Source organism: Oncorhynchus masou, chromosome 24 (assembly GCF_036934945.1).
Source record: "Oncorhynchus masou masou isolate Uvic2021 chromosome 24, UVic_Omas_1.1, whole genome shotgun sequence".
In the NCBI taxonomy this organism is placed as follows: domain Eukaryota; kingdom Metazoa; phylum Chordata; class Actinopteri; order Salmoniformes; family Salmonidae; genus Oncorhynchus; species Oncorhynchus masou.
The window spans coordinates 4532425-4556900 of record NC_088235.1 but is presented as its reverse complement, the minus strand read 5'-3'; the positions used below and the strand labels follow the sequence as shown (position 1 = coordinate 4556900).

The following is a 24476-nucleotide window of genomic DNA, read 5'->3' as shown; positions in this document are numbered from 1 at the left end:
TTGCCCCCGATGATGCATTGTGCAGACCTCACTACCCTCTGGAGAGCCTTACGGTTGAGGGCGGAGCAGTTGCCGTACCAGGCGGTGATACAGCCCGCCAGGATGCTCTCGATTGTGCATCTGTAAAAGTTTTTGATGACAAGCCAGATTTCTTCAGCCTCCTGAGGTTGAAGAGGCGCTGCTGCGCCTTCTTCACCACGCTGTCTGTGTGGGTGGACCAACTCAGTTTGTCCGTGATGTGTACGTCGAGGAACTTTCCACCCTCTCCACTACTGTCGATGTGGATAGGGAGGTGCTCCCTCTGCTGTTTCCTGAAGTCTACGATCATCTCCTTTGTTATGTTGACGTTGAGTATGAGGTTATTTTCCACACTCCGAAGGCCCTCACCTCCTCCCTGTAGGCCGTCTTGTCATTGTCGGTACTCAAGCCTACCACTGTAGTGTCGTCTGCAAACTTGATGATTGAGTTGGAGGTGTGCATGGCCACGCAGTCGTAGGTGAACAGGGAGTACAGGAGAGGGCTGAGAACACACCCTTGTGGGGCCCCAGTGTTGAGGGGGAAGATGTTGTTACCTACCCTCACCACCTGGAGGCGGCCCGTCAGAAAGTCCAGGACCTAATTGCGACCCCGCCCTGAAACAGCAGACTGGGATAAGAAACTGCAGACTGCAGACTATCCCAGAAACAGTAGACTGGGATAAGGATTGATTGAATATGTCTGTAAACACACCAGCCATGGGTCTGCGCATGCTCTGGGGACGCGGATGGTGATGCCGTCTGGGCCTGCAGCCTTGCGAGGGTTAAAACGTTTAAATGTTTTACTCACGTCGGCTGCAGTGAAGGAGAGTCCGCAGGTTTTGGTCGCGGGCCGTGTCAGTGGCACTGTATTGTCTTCAAAGCGAGCAAAGAAGTTGTTTAGTCTGTCTGGGAGCAAGACATCCTGGTCTGCGACGGGGCTGGTTTTCCTTTAATAGTCCGTGATTGACTGTAGACCCTGCCACATACCTCTCGTGCCTGAACCGTTGAATTGCGACTCTACATTGTCTCTATACTGACGCTTAGCTTTTTGATTCCCTTGCGGAGGGAATAGCTACACTGTTTGTATTCGGTCATGTCTCCGGTCACCTTGCCCTGGTTAAAAGCAGTGGTTCGCACTTTCAGTTTTGCACAAATGCTGCCATTAAATAACGGTTTCTGGTTGGGGAATGTTTTAATAGTTGCTGTGGGTACGACATCGCCGATGCACTTGCTAATAAACTCACTCACCGAATCAGCGTATACATCAATGTTGTCGTCTGAGGCTATCCGGAACATATCCCAGTCCATGTGATCGAAGCAATCTTGAAGCGTGGAATCCGATTGGTCGGACCAGCCTGAGCACAGTAGCTTCCTGTTTTTGTTTCTGTCTATAGGCTGGGAGCAACAAAATGGAGTCGTGGTCAGCTTTTCCGAATGGGTGGCGGGGGAGGGCCATTATATGCTTCGCGGAAGTTAGAATAACAATGATCTAGGGTTTTACCAGCCCTGATTGCACAATCGATATGCTGATAGAACTCTGTGTCCTGTTAGGGGCAAAAACCAAAACCTGCACCCCTTGTGGTCCTGAAGACTTAGTTTGAGAAACGCTGCAGTACAGGATCAAGCAACATGGTCTGTCTGAGGTAGTTTAGTGGGAAGCTGCAATACAGTATCAAGCAACATGGTCTGACTGAGGTAGTTTAGTGGGAAGCTGCAATACAGTATCAAGCAACATGGTCTGTCTGAGGTAGTTCAGTGGGAAGCTGCAATACAGGATCAAGCAACATGGTCTGACTGAGGTAGTTTAGTGGGAAGCTGCAATACAGTATCAAGCAACATGGTCTGACTGAGGTAGTTTAGTGGGAAGCTGCAATACAGTATCAAGCAACATGGTCTGACTGAGGTAGTTTAGTGGGAAGCTGCAATACAGTATCAAGCAACATGGTCTGACTGAGGTAGTTTCGTGGGAAGCTGCAGTAACACAGATTAACAGCTAGGGGGAAGCATACAGCCACCTCAGACCCTTCTCTCCCTCTATCTCTCTCCTCTATCTCTCCCTCTCTTTCTCTCCCCTCTCTCTTTTTCTCTCTCCCTCTCCCCCTGCTATCTCTCTCCTCTATCTCTCCCTCTCTTTCTCTCCCCTCTCTCTTTTTCTCTCTCCCTCTCCCCCTGCTATCTCTCTCCTCTATCTCTCCCTCTCTCTCTTTTTCTCTCTCCCTCTCCCCCTGCTATCTCTCTCCTCTATCTCTCTCCCTCTCTCTCCCTCTCCCCCTGCTATCTCTCTCCTCTATCTCTCCCTCTCTCTCTTTTTCTCTCTCCCTCTCCCCCTGCTATCTCTCTCCTCTATCTCTCTCGCTCTCTCTCCCTCTCCACCTGCTATCTCTCTCCTCTATCTCTCCCTCTCTCTCTTTTTCTTTCTCCCTCTCCCCCTGCTATCTCTCTCCTCTATCTCTCTCCCTCTCTCTCCCTCTCCCCTGCTATCTCTCTCCTCTATCTCTCCCTCTCTCTCTTTTCTCTCTCCCTCTCCCCCTGCTATCTCTCTCCTCTATCTCTCCCTCTCTTTCTCTCCCCTCTCTCTTTTCTCTCTCCCTCTCCCCCTGCTATCTCTCTCCTCTATCTCTCCCTCTCTTTCTCTCCCCTCTCTCTTTTTCTCTCTCCCTCTCCCCCTGCTATCTCTCTCCTCTATCTCTCCCTCTCTTTCTCTCCCCTCTCTCTTTTTCTCTCTCCCTCTCCCCCTGCTATCTCTCTCCTCTATCTCTCTCCCTCTCTCTCCCTCTCCCCCTGCTATCTCTCTCCTCTATCTCTCCCTCTCTCTCTTTTTCTCTCTCCCTCTCCCCCTGCTATCTCTCTCCTCTATCTCTCTCCCTCTCTCTCCCTCTCCCCCTGCTATCTCTCTCCTCTATCTCTCCCTCTCTCTCTTTTTCTTTCTCCCTCTCCCCTGCTATCTCTCTCCTCTATCTCTCTCCCTCTCTCTCCCTCTCCCCCTGCTATCTCTCTCCTCTATCTCTCCCTCTCTCTCTTTTTCTCTCTCCCTCTCCCCCTGCTATCTCTCTCCTCTATCTCTCCCTCTCTTTCTCTCCCCTCTCTCTTTTTCTCTCTCCCTCTCCCCCTGCTATCTCTCTCCTCTATCTCTCCCTCTCTTTCTCTCCCCTCTCTCTTTTTCTCTCTCCCTCTCCCCCTGCTATCTCTCTCCTCTATCTCCCTCTCGCTCCCTCTTCTCCTCCGCTCTCTCAATTACATTTCAATTGAAGGGCTTTATTGGCATGGGAAACATATGTTTACATTGTCAAAGCAAGTTAAATAGATAATGAACAAAAGTGAAATAAACAATAAAAAATGTACAGTAAACATTTCTCTCTCTCTCCCTGACATCTCCTCTGTTCTCTCTCTCCCTGACATCTCCTCTATTCTCTCTCTCCCTGACATCTCCTCTGTTCTCTCTCTCCCTGACATCTCCTCTGTTCTCTCTCTCTCTCTCTCTCCCTGACATCTCCTCTGTTCTCTGTCTCTCTCTCTCTCCCTGACATCTCCTCTGTTCTCTCTCTCCCTGACATCTCTGTTCTCTCTCTCCCTGACATCTCCTCTGTTCTCTCTCTCCCTGACATCTCCTCTGTTCTCTCTCTCCCTGACATCTCCTCTATTCTCTCTCTCCCTGACATCTCCTCTGTTCTCTCTCTCCCTGACATCTCCTCTGTTCTCTCTCTCTCTCTCTCTCCCTGACATCTCCTCTGTTCTCTCTCTCTCTCTCTCCCTGACATCTCCTCTGTTCTCTCTCTCCCTGACATCTCCTCTGTTCTCTGTCTCTCTCTCTCTCTCTCTCTCCCTGACATCTCCTCTGTTCTCTCTCTCCCTGACATCTCCTCTGTTCTCTCTCCCCCTGACATCTCCTCTGTTCTCTCTCTCCCTGACATCTCCTCTGTTCTCTCTCTCCCTGACATCTCCTCTGTTCTCTGTCTCTCTCTCTCTCTCTCTCTCTCTCTCTCTCTCTCTCTCTCCCTGACATCTCCTCTGTTCTCTCTCTCCCTGACATCTCCTCTGTTCTCTGTCTCTCTCTCTCTCTCTCTCTCTCTCTCTCTCTCTCTCTCTCTCTCTCTCTCTCTCTCTCTCCCTGACATCTCCTCTGTTCTCTCTCTCCCTGACCTCTCCTCTGTTCTCTCTCTCTCTCTCCCTGACCCTCTCCTCTGCTCTCTCTCTCTCTCTCTCCCTGACCCTCTCCTCTGCTCTCTCTCTCTCCCTGACCTCTCCTCTGCTCTCTCTCTCTCCCTGACCTCTCCTCTGTTCTCTCTCTCTCTCTCTCTCTCTCTCTCTCTCTCTCTCTCTCCCTGACCCTCTCCTCTGCTCTCTCTCTCTCCCTGACCCTCTCCTCTGCTCTCTCTCTCTCCCTGACCTCTCCTCTGTTCTCTCTCTCCCTGACCTCTCCTCTGTTCTCTCTCTCTCTCTCTCCCCCCTCCAGACACCACTCAGCTATTTCAGCATTCCAGCAGCTCCAATGAGTACCAGTGTATGGATAGTTGTAATATCTGCCTGTAATAAATTCAAATACTTTGTCCTCTCCTTTCATTTCACACATCAACCTCTGACTCCCTAATTGTGTGTCTGTGTGTGCATGCTTGTGTGTTTGCGTGTGCGCCCACCTGTGTGTGTGTGTGTGTCTTTCACCATCTCAGACCCCCTAATCTCTCTCTCTTCCTGATTGACAAGCGCCACCCGGGGACAACAGCATCGTTTTTATTGTTCTCCTCCCGACTCGTCTGTTAAACCATTATTATTATTCTGCCTCAGAATCATTTACATATTCTTAAGTATTTCCTTTCCGAGAGGGCCCCTGTACGACGACGTTCTATACCAAATCCCCTTCTTAAGTGTTTGATGCATTTGGAGAAATTCCTTCTTAACGTATCTACATGCACTATTAGCTCAGTATAATGGGGATGGCCTAATCTGGGAGATGATAAGGAAGGAGAGGGGCTTTCTGAGGCTCTAGTATTCTTCAGGGGGATGACATGATGCACTAGTATTTCCAGACAGGGACGATTCAACCAGGCTCAAATGTCAACACAAATGTCAAGTGGCTGCGTCGCTTGACGAATGCCTTTTTCTAATCGTTCCTGTGAGATGGGGAAGGGAGAGGGGAGGTGGGTAGGAGGGAGAGGGAGGTGGGTAGGAGGGAGAGGGGAGGTGGGTAGGAGGGAGAGGGGGAGGTGGGTAGGAGGGAGAGGGGAGGTGGGTGGGAGGGAGAGGGGAGGTGGGTGGGAGGGAGAGGGGGAGGTGGGTGGGAGGGAGAGGGGAGGTGGGTAGGAGGGAGAGGGGAGGTGGGTAGGAGGGAGAGGGGAGGTGGGTAGGAGGGAGAGGGGAGGTGGGTAGGAGGGAGAGGGGGAGGTGGGTGGGAGGGAGAGGGGAGGTGGGTGGGAGGGAGAGGGGAGGTGGGTAGGAGGGAGAGGGGGAGGTGGGTAGGAGGGAGAGGGGGAGGTGGGTAGGGAGGGAGAGGGGAGGTGGGTAGGAGGGAGAGGGGAGGTGGGTAGGAGGGAGAGGGGAGGTGGGTGGGAGGGAGAGGGGAGGTGGGTAGGAGTGAGAGGGGAGGTGGGTAGGAGGGAGAGGGGGAGGTGGGTAGGAGGGAGAGGGGGAGGTGGGTAGGAGAGAGAGGGGAGGGAGAGGGGAGGGAGTGGGTAGGAGGGAGAGGGGAGGTGGGTGGGAGGGAGAGGGGAGGTGGGTAGGAGGGAGAGGGGAGGTGGGTGGGAGGGAGAGGGGAGGTGGGTGGGAGGGGAGAGGGGAGGTGGGTGGGAGGGAGAGGGGAGGTGGGTAGGAGGGAGAGGGGTGGGAGGGAGAGGGGAGGTGGGTGGGAGGGAGAGGGGAGGTGGGTGGGAGGGAGAGGGGGAGGTGGGTGGGAGGGAGAGGGGAGGTGGGTGGGAGGGAGAGGGGAGGTGGGTGGGGAGGGAGAGGGGAGGTGGGTGGGAGGGAGAGGGGGAGGTGGGTAGGAGGGAGAGGGGAGGTGGGTAGGAGGGAGAGGGGAGGGAGAGGGGAGGTGGGTAGGAGGGAGAGGGGAGGTGGGTGGGAGGGAGAGGGGGAGGTGGGTGGGAGGGAGAGGGGAGGTGGGTAGGAGGGAGAGGGGGAGGGAGAGGGGGAGGTGGGTGGGAGGGAGAGGGGAGGTGGGTGGGAGGGAGAGGGGGAGGTGGGTGGGAGGGAGAGGGGAGGTGGGTAGGAGGGAGAGGGGAGGTGGGTGGGAGGGAGAGGGGAGGTGGGTGGGAGGGAGAGGGGAGGTGGGTGGGAGGGAGAGGGGGAGGGGGTAGGAGGGAGAGGGGAGGTGGGTAGGAGGGAGAGGGGAGGTGGGTAGGAGGGAGAGGGGAGGGAGAGGGGAGGTGGGTAGGAGGGAGAGGGGAGGTGGGTGGGAGGGAGAGGGGAGGTGGGTGGGAGGGAGAGGGGAGGTGGGTGGGAGGGAGAGGGGAGGGAGAGGGAGGTGGGTAGGAGGGAGAGGGGAGGGAGAGGGAGGTGGGTAGGAGGGAGAGGGGAGGTGGGTAGGAGGGAGAGGGGAGGTGGGTGGGAGGGAGAGGGGGAGGTGGGTAGGAGGGAGAGGGGAGGTGGGTAGGAGGGAGAGGGGAGGTGGGTAGGAGGGAGAGGGGGAGGTGGGTAGGAGGGAGAGGGGAGGTGGGTGGGAGGGAGAGGGGGGAGGTGGGTGGGAGGGAGAGGGGAGGTGGGTGGGAGGGAGAGGGGAGGTGGGTGGGAGGGAGAGGGGAGGTGGGTAGGAGGGAGAGGGGAGGTGGGTAGGAGGGAGAGGGGAGGTGGGTAGGAGGGAGAGGGGAGGTGGGTAGGAGAGAGAGGGGAGGTGGGTGGGAGGGAGAGGGGAGGTGGGTGGGAGGGAGAGGGGAGGTGGGTAGGAGGGAGAGGGGAGGTGGGCAGGAGGGATGGATAAGGCAGAGAAACAGGAAGGAGGGATGGATGGAAGGGAGAGGGGAGGTGGGCAGGAGGGATGGATGGATGGAAGGGAGAGGAGGTGGGTAGGAGGGATGGATAAGGCAGAGAAACAGGAAGGAGCGCTGGGTGGAAGGGAGAGGAGGTGGGCAGGAGGGATGGATAAGGCAGAGAAACAGGAAGGAGGGATGGATGGAAGGGAGAGGTGGGCAGGAGGGATGGATGGAAGGGAGAGGTGGGCAGGAGGGATGGATGGAAGGGAGAGGTGGGCAGGAGGGATGGATGGAAGGGAGAGGTGGGCAGGAGGGATGGATGGAAGGGAGAGGTGGGCAGGAGGGATGGATGGAAGGGAGAGGTGGGTAGGAGGGATGGATGGAAGGGAGAGGTGGGCAGGAGGGATGGATGGAAGGGAGAGGTGGGTAGGAGGGATGGATGGAAGGGAGAGGTGGGCAGGAGGGATGGATGGAAGGGAGAGGTGGGCAGGAGGGATGGATGGAAGGGAGAGGTGGGCAGGAGGGATGGATGGAAGGGAGAGGCAGGCCTGGTAGAGTAAAGGTGCAGTGGGTTGTGTTTGGGGGATGTTGGTTTGCTTGTGTGGTTCCTTTGCTTTTTCAGTTCCAATTGGAATTGTAGATGTGTTTTTCTGCTCTCCTCTCATCCCTCTCTGAGCAATATGTATGTCTATCAATTTAATAACATCCATGACATGAAGAGACAGACAGTGAGATGGAGAGAGAGACAGACAGTGAGATGGAGAGAGAGACAGACAGTGAGATGGAGAGAGAGACAGACAGTGAGATGGAGAGAGAGACAGACAGTGAGATGGAGAGAGAGAGAGATGAAGAGAGACAGACAGTGAGATGGAGAGAGAGAGAGATGAAGAGAGACAGACAGTGAGATAGAGAGATGGAGAGAGACAGACAGTGAGATGGAGAGAGAGAGATGAAGAGAGACAGACAGTGAGATGGAGAGAGAGAGAGATGAAGAGAGACAGACAGTGAGATGGAGAGAGAGAGAGATGGAGAGAGACAGACAGTGAGATGGAGAGAGAGAGAGATGGAGAGAGACAGACAGTGAGATGGAGAGAGAGAGAGAGGGAGAGATGAAGAGAGACAGACAGTGAGAGGAAGAGAGACAGACAGTGAGAGAGAGAGATGGAGAGAGACAGTGAGATGGAGAGAGAGAGATGAAGAGAGACAGACAGTGAGATGGAGAGAGAGAGAGATGAAGAGAGACAGACAGTGAGATGGAGAGAGAGAGAGATGGAGAGAGACAGACAGTGAGATGGAGAGAGAGAGAGATGGAGAGAGACAGACAGTGAGATGGAGAGAGAGAGAGATGGAGAGAGACAGACAGTGAGATGGAGAGAGAGAGAGATGGAGAGAGACAGACAGTGAGATGGAGGGTCTGCTATACAAAGTGATGGAAAGTGGTGTTGGGGGTAAAACATACGACATCATAAAATCCATGTACACAAACAAGTGTGCGGTTAAAATTGGCAAAAAACACACAAATTTCTTCACACAGGGTCGTGGGGTTAGACAGGGATGCAGCTTAAGCCCCACCCTCTTCAACATATATATCAACAAACTGGCGCGGGCGCTAGAAATGTCTGCAGCACCCGGCCTCACCCTACTAGAATCTGAAGTCAAATGTCTGCTGTTTGCTGATGATCTTGTGCTTCTGTCACCAACCAAGGAGGGCCTACAGCAGCACCTAGATCTTATGCACAGATTCTGTCAGACCAGGGCCCTGACAGTAAATCTCAGTAAGACCAAAATAATGGTGTTCCAAAAAAGGTCCAGTCACCAGGACCACAAATACAAATTCCATCTAGACACTGTTGCCCTAGAGCACACAAAAAACTATACATACCTTGGCCTAAACATCAGCGCCACAGGTAACTTCCACAAAGCTGTGAACGATCTGAGAGACAAGGCAAGAAGGGCATTCTATGCCATCAAAAGGAACATAAATTTCAACATACCAATTAGGATTTGGCTAAAAATACTTGAATCAGACATAGAGCCCATTGCCCTTTATGGTTGTGAGGTCTGGGGTCCGCTCACCAACCAAGACTTCACAAAATGGGACAAACACCAAATTGAGACTCTGCACGCAGAATTCTGCAAAAATATCCTCCGTGTACAACGTAGAACACCAAATAATGCATGCAGAGCAGAATTAGGCCGATACCCACTAATTATCAAAATCCAGAAAAGAGCTGTTAAATTCTATAACCACCTAAAAGGAAGCGATTCCCACACCTTCCACAACAAAGCCATCACCTACAGAGAGATGAACCTGGAGAAGAGTCCCCTAAGCAAGCTGGTCCTGGGGCTCTGTTCACAAACACACCCTACAGAGCCCCATGACAGCAGCACAATTAGACTTAACCAAATCATGAGAAAACAAAAAGATAATTACTTGACACATTGGAAAGAATTAACAAAAAAACAGAGCAAACTAGAATGCTATTTGGCCCTACACAGAGAGTACACAGCGGCAGAATACCTGACCACTGTGACTGACCCAAAATTAAGGAACGCTTTGACTATGTACAGACTCAGCGAGCATAGCCTTGCTATTGAGAAAGGCCGCCGTAGGCAGACATGGCTCTCAAGAGAAGACAGGCTATGTGCTCACTGCCCACAAAATGAGGTGGAAACTGAGCTGCACTTCCTAACCTCCTGCCCAATGTATGACCATATTAGAGAGACATATTTCCCTCAGATTACACAGATCCACAAAGAATTCGAAAACAAATCCAATTTTGAAAAACTCCCATATCTACAGGGTGAAATTCCACAGTGTGCCATCAGAGCAGCAAGATTTGTGACCTGTTGCCACGAGAAAAGGGCAACCAGTGAAGAACACGCACCATTGTAAATACAACCCATATCTATGCTTATTTATTTTATCCTGTGTCCTTAACCATTTGTACATTGTAAAAACACTGTATATATATAATATGACATTTGTAATGTCTTTATTGTTTTGAAACTTCTGTATGTGTGATGTCTACTGTTAATTTTTATTGTTTATTTCACTTTATATATTATATACCTTACTTGCTTTGGCAATGTTAACACATGTTACCCATGCCAATAAAGCCCCTTGAATTGAATTGAATTGGAGAGAGAGATGAATAAAGACACAGTGAGATGGAGAGAGAGAGACAGTGAGATGGAGAGAGAGATGGAGAGAGACACAGTGAGATGGAGAGAGACAGACAGTGAGATGGAGAGAGAGATGAAGAGAGACAGTGAGATGGAGAGAGACTAAAGACTGATAGTGAGTGGAAGGGAGAGAGACAGTGAGATGGAGAGAGACAGTGAGATGGAGAGAGAGGTGAAGAGAGACACAGTGAGATGGAGAGAGAGATGGAGACAGACAGTGAGATGGGGAGAGAGATGAAGAGAGACAGTGAGATGGAGAGAGAGATGGAGATGGAGAGAGACAGACAGTGAGATGGAGAGAGAGATGAAGAGAGACAGACAGTGAGATGGAGAGAGACAGACAGTGAGATGGAGAGAGAGATGGAGAGACACAGTGAGATGGAGAGAGACAGACAGTGAGATGGAGAGAGAGACAGTGAGATGGAGAGAGACAGACAGTGAGATGGAGAGAGAGATGAAGAGAGAGACAGTGAGATGGAGAGAGAGGTGAAGAGAGACACAGTGAGATGGAGAGAGAGATGGAGACAGACAGTGAGATGGGGAGAGAGATGAAGAGAGACAGTGAGATGGAGAGAGATATGGAGATGGAGAGAGACAGACAGTGAGATGGAGAGAGAGATGAAGAGAGACAGACAGTGAGATGGAGAGAGACAGACAGTGAGATGGAGAGAGAGATGGAGAGACACAGTGAGATGGAGAGAGACAGACAGTGAGATGGAGAGAGACAGACAGTGAGATGGAGAGAGACAGTGAGATGGAGAGAGACAGACAGTGAGATGGAGAGAGAGATGAAGAGAGAGACAGTGAGATGGAGAGAGACAGACAGTGAGATGGAGAGAGACAGACAGTGAGATGGAGAGAGAGATGAAGAGAGAGACAGTGAGATGGAGAGAGACAGACAGTGAGATGGAGAGAGACAGACAGTGAGATGGAGAGAGAGATGAAGAGAGACAGACAGTGAGATGGAGAGAGACAGACAGTGAGATGGAGAGAGACAGACAGTGAGATGGAGAGAGACAGACAGTGAGATGGAGAGAGACAGACAGTGAGATGGAGAGAGACAGTGAGATGAAGAGAGACAGACAGTGAGATGGAGAGAGACAGACAGTGAGATGAAGAGAGAGACAGTTGTCTGGCAGACTCTTCATTTCTCCTGTGTGTTGTTCCCTATCTAGAATACTGACAAGACTTAGCTGCAGTCTTCAGTTATTATGCTGGATAGAGTTGACACACACACTCCCTCCCTCCCAACACACAGTTCCCCAAAGACAGTTATTTAACTAACAACTCCAGGCAGTGCTTCCAGGACACATGACCGACGAGAGAGAAAGAAAAGTGAGCGAACGGGGAGAGAAAGAGAGAAGGCAGAATGGCTCGGGTGTCGTATCAACACAGCGAGGCAGCATGGAGGTCCTCTGTTCAGCGAGGCAGCATGGAGGTCCTCTGTTCAGCGAGGCAGCATGGAGGTCCTCTGTTCAGCGAGGCAGCATAGAGGTCCTCTGTTCAGCGAGGCAGCATAGAGGTCCTCTGTTCAGCGAGGCAGCATAGAGGTCCTCTGTTCAGCGAGGCAGCATAGAGGTCCTCTGTTCAGCGAGGCAGCATGGAGGTCCTCTGTTCAGCGAGGCAGCATGGAGGTCCTCTGTTCAGCGAGGCAGCATGGAGGTCCTCTGTTCAGCGAGGCAGCATAGAGGTCCTCTGTTCAGCGAGGCAGCATGGAGGTCCTCTGTTCAGCGAGGCAGCATAGAGGTCCTCTGTTCAGCGAGGCAGCATGGAGGTCCTCTGTTCAGTGAGGCAGCATAGAGGTCCTCTGTTCAGCGAGGCAGCATGGAGGTCCTCTGTTCAGCGAGGCAGCATGGAGGTCCTCTGTTCAGCGAGGCAGCATGGAGGTCCTCTGTTCAGCGAGGCAGCATGGAGGTCCTCTGTTCAGCGAGGCAGCATGGAGGTCCTCTGTTCAGCGAGGCAGCATGGAGGTCCTCTGTTCAGCGAGGCAGCATGGAGGTCCTCTGTTCAGCGAGGCAGCATGGAGGTCCTCTGTTCAGCGAGGCAGCATGGAGGTCCTCTGTTCAGCGAGGCAGCATGGAGGTCCTCTGTTCAGCGAGGCAGCATGGAGGTCCTCTGTTCAGCGAGGCAGCATGGAGGTCCTCTGTTCAGCGAGGCAGCAAGGAGGTCCTCTGTTCAGCGAGGCAGCAAGGAGGTCCTCTGTTCAGCAAGGCAGCATAGAGGTCCTCTGTTCAGCGAGGCAGCAAGGAGGTCATCTGTTCTCTGACAGCAAGGTAGAGCTCTACACCTAGAGGAGAGAGATAGACCAGATGTGTCAGTGTTTAACACCTAGAGGAGAGAGACCAGATGTATCAGTGTTTTAGACCTAGAGGAGAGAGACCAGATGTATCAGTGTTTAACACCTAGAGGAGAGAGACTAGATGTATCAGTGTTTTACACCTAGAGGAGAGAGACCAGATGTATCAGTGTTTTACACCTAGAGGAGAGAGAGACCAGATGTATCAATGTTTTACACCTAGAGGAGAGAGACCAGATGTATCAGTGTTTTACACCTAGAGGAGAGAGAGACCAGATGTATCAGTGTTTTACACCAAGAGGAGAGAGAGAGACGAGATGTATTAGTGTTTTAGACCTAGAGGAGAGAGACCAGATGTATCAGTGTTCTACACCTAGAGGAGAGAGACCAGATGTATCAGTGTTTTACACCTAGAGGAGAGAGAGACCAGATGTATCAGTGTTTTACACCTAGAGGAGAGAGAGACCAGCTGTATCAGTGTTTAACACCTAGAGGAGAGAGAGACCAGATGTATCAGTGTTTTACACCTAGAGGAGAGAGAGACCAGCTGTATCAGTGTTTTACACCTAGAGGAGAAAGACCAGATGTATCAGTGTTTTACACCTAGAGGAGAGAGAGAGACCAGATGTATCAGTGTTTTAGACCTAGAGGAGAGAGAGACCAGATGAATCAGTGTTTTACACCAAGAGGAGAGAGAGACCAGATGTATCAGTGTTTAACACCTAGAGGAGAGAGACCAGATGTATCAGTGTTTAACACCTAGAGGAGAGAGAGACCAGATGTATCACTGTGTTTTACACCTAGAGTAGAGAGAGACCAGATGTATCACTGAGCTGCTGGCCTATCAGCTGCTGGCCTGTTAGCTTCTGGCCTATCAGCTGCTGGCCTGTTAGCTGCTGGCCTATCAGCTGCTGGCCTATCAGCTGCTGGCCTATCAGCTGCTGGCCTATTTTTCACTTCCAAGTTGTCACCCCCCCACCCCTATATGACATTTCATGATTTATTTCCATGTGTTGTGTGAACAGCGAACAACACACAACATCGGTCTTCTCTAGTTCCATTCCCATGATGCCTTTTGACCAGGGCTGGGGTGACATGGGCCCAGTTCCATATCGGCCCCTAGCTCCTACCTTTAAGCACTTTGGAAGATCAGAACGGGTTTGGATTGGTATGGTAGTTTTACTAATGGGCCTTTATGCCATTATTCTCTCCAGCTGTCTAATGGTTTCAGATGTGGTGCCACTGGGAAGAGGCTGTGGGAAGTAGAGGGATGGTGACAGAATAGAATATGACTCCTTTATTAGACATTCCATCAGCACAAAACACCTTCAATCAATCCACCAGATTTTAACAAGTGTTTATCCCTGCCTCCCTGCCTCCCTACCTCCTGCCCTGCCTGCCTTCCTCCCTGCCTTCCTCCCACCCTGCCTCCCTACCTCTCACCCTCCCCTTTCTACTCTTTCTCTCTCCCTACCCTCCCTCCCTCTCCTCTCTCCCTCTCCTCTCTCCCTCTCCTCTCTCCCTCCCCTCTCTCTCTCCCTCCCCTCTCTCTCTCCCTCCCTCCCCTCTCTCCCTCCCTCCCCTCTCTCTCTCCCTCCCCTCTCTCTCTCCCTCCCTCCCCTCTCACCCTCCCTCCCCTCTCTCCCTCCCTCCCCTCTCTCTCTCCCCTCCCCTTTCTCTCTCCCTACCCTCCCTCCCTCTCCTCTCTCTCCTCTCTCCCTCTCCTCTCTCCCTCCCCTCTCTCTCTCCCTCCCTCCCCTCTCACCCTCCCTCCCTCTCACCCTCCCTCCCCTCTCACCCTCCCTCCCCTCTCTCCCTCCCTCCCCTCTCACCCTCCCTCCCTCTCCTCTCTCCCTCTCTCCCTCCCCTCTCTCCCTCCCCTCTCTCCCTCCCTCCCCTCTCTCCCTCCCTCCCCTCTCTCCCTCCCTCCATCTCTCAGGAGTCTCCGTCAGGTCGTAGAAAGGCTTTGGCAAGCAGCAGCATCAACATGAAGCAGTATGCCAGCCCCATGCCCACACAGACTGACGTCAAGCTCAAGTTCAAGCCCCTCTCCAAGAAGGTGGTGTCTGCCACGCTACAGTTCTCCCTCTCCTGCATCTTCCTCCGTGAGGGCAAGGCCACGTAAGTCCACACACACACACACACACACACACACACACACACACACACACACACACACACACACACAGCAAAGCCACGTAAATATGCTCCCTTCACAAAAGTCAACCCCCCCAAATCTAGCCCCCGTCTTCCTACTTCCCCTTCTGTTGTTCTCACCCTCCTCTCTCTCTCCCTCTCTTCTGTTGTTCTCACCCTCCCCTCTCTCCCTCTTCTGTTGTTCTCACCCTCCTCTCTCTCTCCCTCTCTTCTGTTGTTCTCACCCTCCTCTCCCTCTCTCTTCTGTTGTTTTCACCCTCCTCTCTCCCCCTCTCTTTTGTTGTTCTCACCCTCCTCTCTCTCTCCCTCTCTTCTGTTGTTCTCACCCTCCTCTCTCTCTTCTGTTGTTCTCATCCTCCTCTCTCTCTCTTCTGTTGTTCTCACCCTCCTCTCTCTCTCCCTCTCTTCTGTTGTTCTCAACCTCCTCTCTCTCCCTCTCTTTTGTTGAGTGGATACAGTCTATATGTATTCCATGTCCTGCACTCGATAGAGAGACTAGATAGATAGACACTCGATAGAGAGACTAGATACATTTACATTTACATTTAAGTCATTTAGCAGACGCTCTTATCCAGAGCGACTTACAGATAGATAGACACTCTATAGAGAGCAACGGCAGAAGAAAGGAATAGAGAGTATTTGATTTCTGCTAACGTCCTCCTGCCGTCCACAATACAAACAGGACGATAATACCGGTCTCAGTGTGTAATACCAGTCTCAGTGTGTAATACCAGTCTCAGTGTGTAATACCAGTCAGCTAGAGGAGTCAACCTCTTGTCACCCTCAGCTTGAGAATATCTCTCATTCAATGGATCCATATTCTCTCCAGCATTCTCTCGCTCTCTCTCTCTCGGTTCTCTCTAGCTCTATTTCTATGCCCTCTCTCTCTCTCACTCTCTCTCTCTCTCTCTGTTCTCTCTCTCTGTTCTCTCTCTCTGTTCTCTCTCTTTCTATGCTCTTTCTCTCCCTCTTTCTATGCTCTTTCTCTCCCTCTTTCTATGCTCTGACCTGCTGCTGTTGTCTGACCTGCTGCTGTTGTCCTGACCTGCTGCTGTTTGGCCCACTTCTGTCTCCTGGCCCGCTTCTGTCTCCTGGCCCGCTTCTGTCTCCTGGCCCGCTTCTGTCTCCTGGCCCGCTGCTGTCTCCTGGCCCGCTTCTGTCGTCTGGCCCGCTGCTGTCTCCTGGCCCGCTGCTGTCTCCTGGCCCGCTTCTGTCTCCTGGCCCGCTTCTGTCTCCTGGCCCGCTTCTGTCGTCTGGCTCGCTTCTGTCGTCTGGCCCGCTTCTGTCGTCTGGCCCGCTTCTGTCGTCTGGCCCGCTGCTGTCTCCTGGCCCGCTTCTGTCTCCTGGCCCGCTTCTGTCTCCTGGCCCGCTGCTGTCTCCTGGCCCGCTTCTGTCGTCTGGCCCGCTTCTGTCGTCTGGCCCGCTGCTGTCTCCTGGCCCGCTTCTGTCGTCTGGCCCGCTTCTGTCGTCTGGCCCGCTTCTGTCGTCTGGCCCGCTGCTGTCTCCTGGCCCGCTTCTGTCTCCTGGCCCGCTTCTGTCTCCTGGCCCGCTTCTGTCTCCTGGCCCGCTGCTGTCTCCTGGCCCGCTGCTGTCTCCTGGCCCGCTTCTGTCTCCTGGCCCGCTTCTGTCGTCTGGCCCGCTGCTGTCTCCTGGCCCGCTGCTGTCTCCTGGCCCGCTTCTGTCTCCTGGCCCACTTCTGTCTCCTGGCCCGCTGCTGTCTCCTGGCCCGCTGCTGTCTCCTGGCCCGCTTCTGTCTCCTGGCCCGCTTCTGTCGTCTGGCCCGCTTCTGTCGTCTGGCCCGCTTCTGTCTCCTGGCCCGCTTCTGTCGTCTGGCCCGCTGCTGTCGTCTGGCCCGCTTCTGTCTCCTGGCCCGCTTCTGTCGTCTGGCCCGCTGCTGTCTCCTGGCCTGCCGCCACAGAAAAGACCACTGTATTTATATATGAAGGAGAGAGAGAAATAGACGGGTGGGGGGGAGAAGGAGTGAGTGAGAGACAGGAGGAGAAAAAGAAAGCCAGGGAGAGAAAGGAGGGGGGGAGGAAGGAGAGGGGGGGTGGAGGGGAGGAGAAAGGGAGAGAGATGGTGGTAGGGGAGAGAGGTGGTGGTGGGGGGGAGGAGAGGGGAGGGGAGGGGAGGAGAAAGGGAGAGAGATGGTGGTAGGGGAGAGAGGAATGGGTGCGAGAGCCAGGGAGGGAGAGAGAGAGTAGGGAGAGAGGTGGTGTGGGGAGAGAGAGAGGAGGGAGAGAGGTGGTGGTGGGGGAGAGGGAAGGAGGGAGAGGGGAAGGAGTGCGAGAGCCAGGGAGGGAGAGAGAGAGTAGGGAGAGAGGTGGTGTGGGGAGAGAGAGGAGAGAGAGAGGTGGTGGGGGGAAGGAGTGAGAGAGAGTTAATCCCAGAGTGTTATCTATCTGGTGGTGTCTGGATGTGAAACCCCTCGGCAGAGTGTGTTTTCTCCTTGCCCCCTCACACACACACACACCCACAGAAATATACATGCATGCCCATACAGAAACATACAACTAAACACACACACACATACACACACACACCCACAGAAACATACATGCATGCCCATACAGAAACATACAACTAAACACACACACACATACACACACACACACACACACACACACACACACACACACACCCACAGAAACATACATGCATGCCCATACAGAAACATACAACTAAACACACACACACATACACACACACACACACACACACACACACCCACAGAAACATACATGCATGCCCATACAGAAACATACAACTAAACACACACACACATACACACACGCACGCACGCACGCACAAACACCCACAGAAACATACATGCATGCCCGTACAGAAACATACAACTAAACACACACACACATACACACACGCACGCACGCACGCACGCACAAACACCCACAGAAACATACATGCATGCCCGTACAGAAACATACAACTAAACACACACACACATACACACACGCACGCACGCACGCACGCACAAACACCCACAGAAACATACATGCATGCCCGTACAGAAACATACAACTAAACACACACACACACACACACACACACACACACACACACACACGTGCACATTTTGTTTCCTCAGCAGCCGCCCCATGAAGGACACTATGCTTACAGACAGGAGAGGAGTACTCTCTCTCTCTGGTCCATCTCTCCCTTTCTCTCTCTGTCATCCTCTCTCTCTCTGGTCCATCTCTCCCTTTCTCTCTCTGGTCCATCTCTCCCTTTCTCTCTCTGTCATCCTCTCTCTGTCCGTGTCCATCTCTCCTTTTCTCTCTCTGTCTGTGTCCATCTCTCCCTTTCTCTCTCTGTCCGTGTCCATCTCTCCCTTTCTCTCTCTGTCCGTGTCCATCTCTCCCTTTCTCTCTCTGGTCCATCTCTCCCTTTCTCTCTCTGTCATCCTCTCTCTGTCCCTGTCTCTCTCTCTGGTCCATCTCTCCCTTTCTCTCTCTGTCATCCTCTCTCTGTCCGTGTCCATCTCTCCTTTTCTCTCTCTGTCCGTGTCCATCTCTCCCTTTCTCTCTCTGTCCGTGTCCATCTCTCCCTTTCTCTCTCTGTCCGTGTCCATCTCTCCCTTTCTCTCTCTGGTCCATCTCTCCCTTTCTCTCTCTGTCATCCTCTCTCTGTCCGTGTCCATCTCTCCCTTTCTCTCTCTGTCCGTGTCCATCTCTCCCTTTCTCGTGATATTCCGTTTAATAAAAAAAAAAATATATATATATTATATTATAATATATATATATTCCGTTTAATAACTCTATAGACAGGTCATGATATTCCCTGTTTAATAACTCTATAGACAGGTCATGATATTCCCTGTTTAATAACACTATAGACAGGTCATGATATTCCCTGTTTAATAACTCTATAGACAGGTCGTGATATTCCCTGTTTAATAACTCTATAGACAGGTCATGATATTCCCTGTTTAATAACTCTATAGACAGGTCATGATATTCCCTGTTTAATAACTCTATAGACAGGTCATGATATTCCCTGTTTAATAACTCTATAGACAGGTCATGATATTCCCTGTTTAATAACTCTATAGACAGGTCATGATATTCCCTGTTTAATAACTCTATAGACAGGTCATGATATTCCCTGTTTAATAACTCTATAGACAGGTCATGATATTCCCTGTTTAATAACGCTATAGACAGGTCATGATATTCCCTGTTTAATAACTCTATAGACAGGTCATGATATTCCCTGTTTAATAACTCTATAGACAGGTCATGATATTCCCTGTTTAATAACTCTATAGACAGGTCATGATATTCCCTGTTTAATAACTCTATAGACAGGTCATGATATTCCCTGTTTAATAACTCTATAGACAGGTCATGATGTTCCCTGTTTAATAACTCTATAGACAGGTCATGATATTCCCTGTTTAATAACACTATAGACAGGTCATGATATTCCCTGTTTAATAACTCTATAGACAGGTCATGATATTCCCTGTTTAATAACTATAGACAGGTCATGATATTCCCTGTTTAATAACACTATAGACAGGTCATGATATTCCCTGTTTAATAACCCTCTATAGACAGGTCATGATATTCCCTGTTTAATAACCCTCTATAGACAGGTCATGATATTCCCTGTTTAATAACACTATAGACAGGTCATGATATTCCCTGTTTAATAACACTATAGACAGGTCATGATATTCACTGTTTAATAACTCTATAGACAGGTCATGATGTTCCCTGTTTAATAACTCTATAGACAGGTCATGATATTCCCTGTTTAATAACACTATAGACAGGTCATGATATTCACTGTTTAATAACTCTATAGACAGGTCATGATATTCCCTGTTTAATAACACTATAGACAGGTCATGATATTCCCTGTTTAATAACTCTATAGACAGGTCATGATATTCCCTGTTTAATAACCCTATAGACAGGTCATGATATTCCCTGTTTAATAACACTATAGACAGGTCGTGATATTCCCTGTTTAATAACTCTATAGACAGGTCATGGTATTCCCTGTTTAATAACTCTATAGACAGGTCATGATATTCCCTGTTTAATAACTCTATAGACAGGTCATGATATTCCCTGTTTAATAACTCTATAGACAGGTCGTGATATTCCCTGTTTAATAACTCTATAGACAGGTCATGATATTCCCTGTTTAATAACTCTATAGACAGGTCATGGTATTCCCTGTTTAATAACTCTATAGACAGGTCATGATATTCCCTGTTTAATAACTCTATAGACAGGTCATGATATTCCCTGTTTAATAACTCTATAGACAGGTCATGATATTCCCTGTTTAATAACTCTATAGACAGGTCATGATATTCCCTGTTTAATAACTATAGACAGGTCATGATATTCCCTGTTTAATAACTCTATAGACAGGTCATGATATTCCCTGTTTAATAACACTACAGACAGGTCATGATATTCCCTGTTTAATAACTCTATAGACAGGTCGTGATATTCCCTGTTTAATAACTCTATAGACAGGTCATGATATTCCCTGTTTAATAACTCTATAGACAGGTCATGGTATTCCCTGTTTAATAACTCTATAGACAGGTCGTGATATTCCCTGTTTAATAACTCTATAGACAGGTCATGATATTCCCTGTTTAATAACTCTATAGACAGGTCGTGATATTCCCTGTTTAATAACTCTATAGACAGGTCATGATATTCCCTGTTTAATAACTCTATAGACAGGTCATGATATTCCCTGTTTAATAACTCTATAGACAGGTCGTGATATTCCCTGTTTAATAACTCTATAGACAGGTCATGATATTCCCTGTTTAATAACTCTATAGACAGGTCATGATATTCCCTGTTTAATAACTCTATAGACAGGTCATGATATTCCCTGTTTAATAACTCTATAGACAGGTCATGATATTCCCTGTTTAATAACTCTATAGACAGGTCATGGTATTCCCTGTTTAATAACTCTATAGACAGGTCATGATATTCCCTGTTTAATAACTCTATAGACAGGTCATGATATTCCCTGTTTAATAACTCTATAGACAGGTCATGATATTCCCTGTTTAATAACTCTATAGACAGGTCATGATATTCCCTGTTTAATAACTCTATAGACAGGTCATGGTATTCCCTGTTTAATAACTCTATAGACAGGTCATGATATTCCCTGTTTAATAACTCTATAGACAGGTCATGATATTCCCTGTTTAATAACTCTATAGACAGGTCATGATATTCCCTGTTTAATAACTCTATAGACAGGTCATGGTATTCCCTGTTTAATAACACTATAGACAGGTCATGGTATTCCCTGTTTAATAACTCTATAGACAGGTCATGGTATTCCCTGTTTAATAACTCTATAGACAGGTCATGATATTCCCTGTTTAATAACTCTATAGACAGGTCATGGTATTCCCTGTTTAATAACTCTATAGACAGGTCATGATATTCCCTGTTTAATAACTCTATAGACAGGTCATGGTATTCCCTGTTTAATAACTCTATAGACAGGTCATGATATTCCCTGTTTAATAACTCTATAGACAGGTCATGATATTCCCTGTTTAATAACTCTATAGACAGGTCATGATATTCCCTGTTTAATAACTCTATAGACAGGTCGTGGTATTCCCTGTTTAATAACTCTATAGACAGGTCATGGTATTCCCTGTTTAATAACTCTATAGACAGGTCATGATATTCCCTGTTTAATAACTCTATAGACAGGTCATGATATTCCCTGTTTAATAACTCTATAGACAGGTCATGATATTCCCTGTTTAATAACTCTATAGACAGGTCATGATATTCCCTGTTTAATAACACTATAGACAGGTCATGATATTCCCTGTTTAATAACTCTATAGACAGGTCATGATATTCCCTGTTTAATAACTCTATAGACAGGTCATGATATTCCCTGTTTAATAACTCTATAGACAGGTCATGATATTCCCTGTTTAATAACTCTATAGACAGGTCATGATATTCCCTGTTTAATAACTCTATAGACAGGTCATGATATTCCCTGTTTAATAACTCTATAGACAGGTCATGGTATTCCCTGTTTAATAACTCTATAGACAGGTCATGGTATTCCCTGTTTAATAACTCTATAGACAGGTCATGGTATTCCCTGTTTAATAACTCTATAGACAGGTCATGATATTCCCTGTTTAATAACTCTATAGACAGGTCATGATATTCCCTGTTTAATAACTCTATAGACAGGTCATGGTATTCCCTGTTTAATAACTCTATAGACAGGTCATGGTATTCCCTGTTTAATAACTCTATAGACAGGTCATGGTATTCCCTGTTTAATAACTCTATAGACAGGTCATGATATTCCCTGTTTAATAACTCTATAGACAGGTCATGATATTCCCTGTTTAATAACTCTATAGACAGGTCATGATATTCCCTGTTTAATAACTATAGACAGGTCATGATATTCCCTGTTTAATAACTCTATAGACAGGTCATGGTATTCCCCGTTTAATAACTCTATAGACAGGTCATGGTATTCCCTGTTTAATAACCCTCTATAGACAGGTCATGATATTCCCTGTTTAATAACTCTATAGACAGGTCATGATATTCCCTGTTTAATAACTCTATAGACAGGTCATGGTATTCCCTGTTTAATAACTCTATAGACAGGTCATGATATTCCCTGTTTAATAACTCTATAGACAGGTCATGATATTCCCTGTTTAATAACTCTATAGACAGGTCATGATATTCCCTGTTTAATAACTCTACAGACAGGTCATGGTATTCCCTGTTTAATAACTCTATAGACAGGTCGTGATATTCCCTGTTTAATAACTCTATAGACAGGTCATGGTATTCCCTGTTTAATAACTCTATAGACAGGTCATGATATTCCCTGTTTAATAACTCTATAGACAGGTCATGGTATTCCCTGTTTAATAACTCTATAGACAGGTCATGGTATTCCCTGTTTAATAACTCTATAGACAGGTCATGATATTCCCTGTTTAATAACTCTATAGACAGGTCATGGTATTCCCTGTTTAATAACTCTATAGACAGGTCATGGTATTCCCTGTTTAATAACTCTATAGACAGGTCATGATATTCCCTGTTTAATAACTCTATAGACAGGTCATGATATTCCCTGTTTAATAACCCTATAGACAGGTCATGATATTCCCTGTTTAATAACCCTATAGACAGGTCATGGTATTCCCTGTTTAATAACCCTATAGACAGGTCATGGTATTCCCTGTTTAATAACTCTATAGACAGGTCATGGTATTCCCTGTTTAATAACCCTATAGACAGGTCATGGTATTCCCTGTTTAATAACCCTATAGACAGGTCATGGTATTCCCTGTTTAATAACCCTATAGACAGGTCATGATATTCCCTGTTTAATAACTCTATAGACAGGTCATGATATTCCCTGTTTAATAACTCTATAGACAGGTCATGATATTCCCTGTTTAATAACTCTATAGACAGGTCATGGTATTCCCTGTTTAATAACCCTATAGACAGGTCATGGTATTCCCTGTTTAATAACTCTATAGACAGGTCATGATATTCCCTGTTTAATAACCCTCTATAGACAGGTCATGGTATTCCCTGTTTAATAACTCTATAGACAGGTCATGATATTCCCTGTTTAATAACTCTATAGACAGGTCATGGTATTCCCTGTTTAATAACCCTATAGACAGGTCATGGTATTCCCTGTTTAATAACTCTATAGACAGGTCATGATATTCCCTGTTTAATAACTATAGACAGGTCATGGTATTCCCTGTTTAATAACTCTATAGACAGGTCATGGTATTCCCTGTTTAATAACTCTATAGACAGGTCATGGTATTCCCTGTTTAATAACCCTATAGACAGGTCATGGTATTCCCTGTTTAATAACTCTATAGACAGGTCATGATATTCCCTGTTTAATAACTCTATAGACAGGTCATGATATTCCCTGTTTAATAACTATAGACAGGTCATGGTATTCCCTGTTTAATAACACTATAGACAGGTCATGATATTCCCTGTTTAATAACCCTATAGACAGGTCATGGTATTCCCTGTTTAATAACTCTATAGACAGGTCATGGTATTCCCTGTTTAATAACTCTATAGACAGGTCATGGTATTCCCTGTTTAATAACTCTATAGACAGGTCATGGTATTCCCTGTTTAATAACTCTATAGACAGGTCATGGTATTCCCTGTTTAATAACACTATAGACAGGTCATGATATTCCCTGTTTAATAACTCTATAGACAGGTCATGATATTCCCTGTTTAATAACTCTATAGACAGGTCATGATATTCCCTGTTTAATAACTCTATAGACAGGTCATGATATTCCCTGTTTAATAACTCTATAGACAGGTCATGATATTCCCTGTTTAATAACACTATAGACAGGTCATGATATTCCCTGTTTAATAACTCTATAGACAGGTCATGATATTCCCTGTTTAATAACTCTATAGACAGGTCATGGTATTCCCTGTTTAATAACTCTATAGACAGGTCATGGTATTCCCTGTTTAATAACTCTATAGACAGGTCATGATATTCCCTGTTTAATAACTCTATAGACAGGTCATGGTATTCCCTGTTTAATAACTCTATAGACAGGTCATGGTATTCCCTGTTTAATAACTCTATAGACAGGTCATGATATTCCCTGTTTAATAACTCTATAGACAGGTCATGATATTCCCTGTTTAATAACTCTATAGACAGGTCATGGTATTCCCTGTTTAATAACTCTATAGACAGGTCATGATATTCCCTGTTTAATAACTCTATAGACAGGTCATGATATTCCCTGTTTAATAACTCTATAGACAGGTCATGGTATTCCCTGTTTAATAACTCTATAGACAGGTCATGGTATTCCCTGTT

General features: G+C 48.2%; 1 protein-coding gene across 1 annotated transcript in view; it reads left to right on the top strand.

The window, feature by feature from the left end:
- The window catches only part of LOC135513368 (EH domain-binding protein 1-like), a 204031-nt gene that overhangs the window by 87203 nt on the left and 92352 nt on the right, over positions 1-24476 (top strand). The window contains exon 6 of the mRNA XM_064936294.1: positions 14338-14519. Within this exon, the coding sequence (XP_064792366.1) occupies positions 14338-14519 (182 nt within the window). The remainder of the gene's footprint in view (positions 1-14337; positions 14520-24476) is intronic.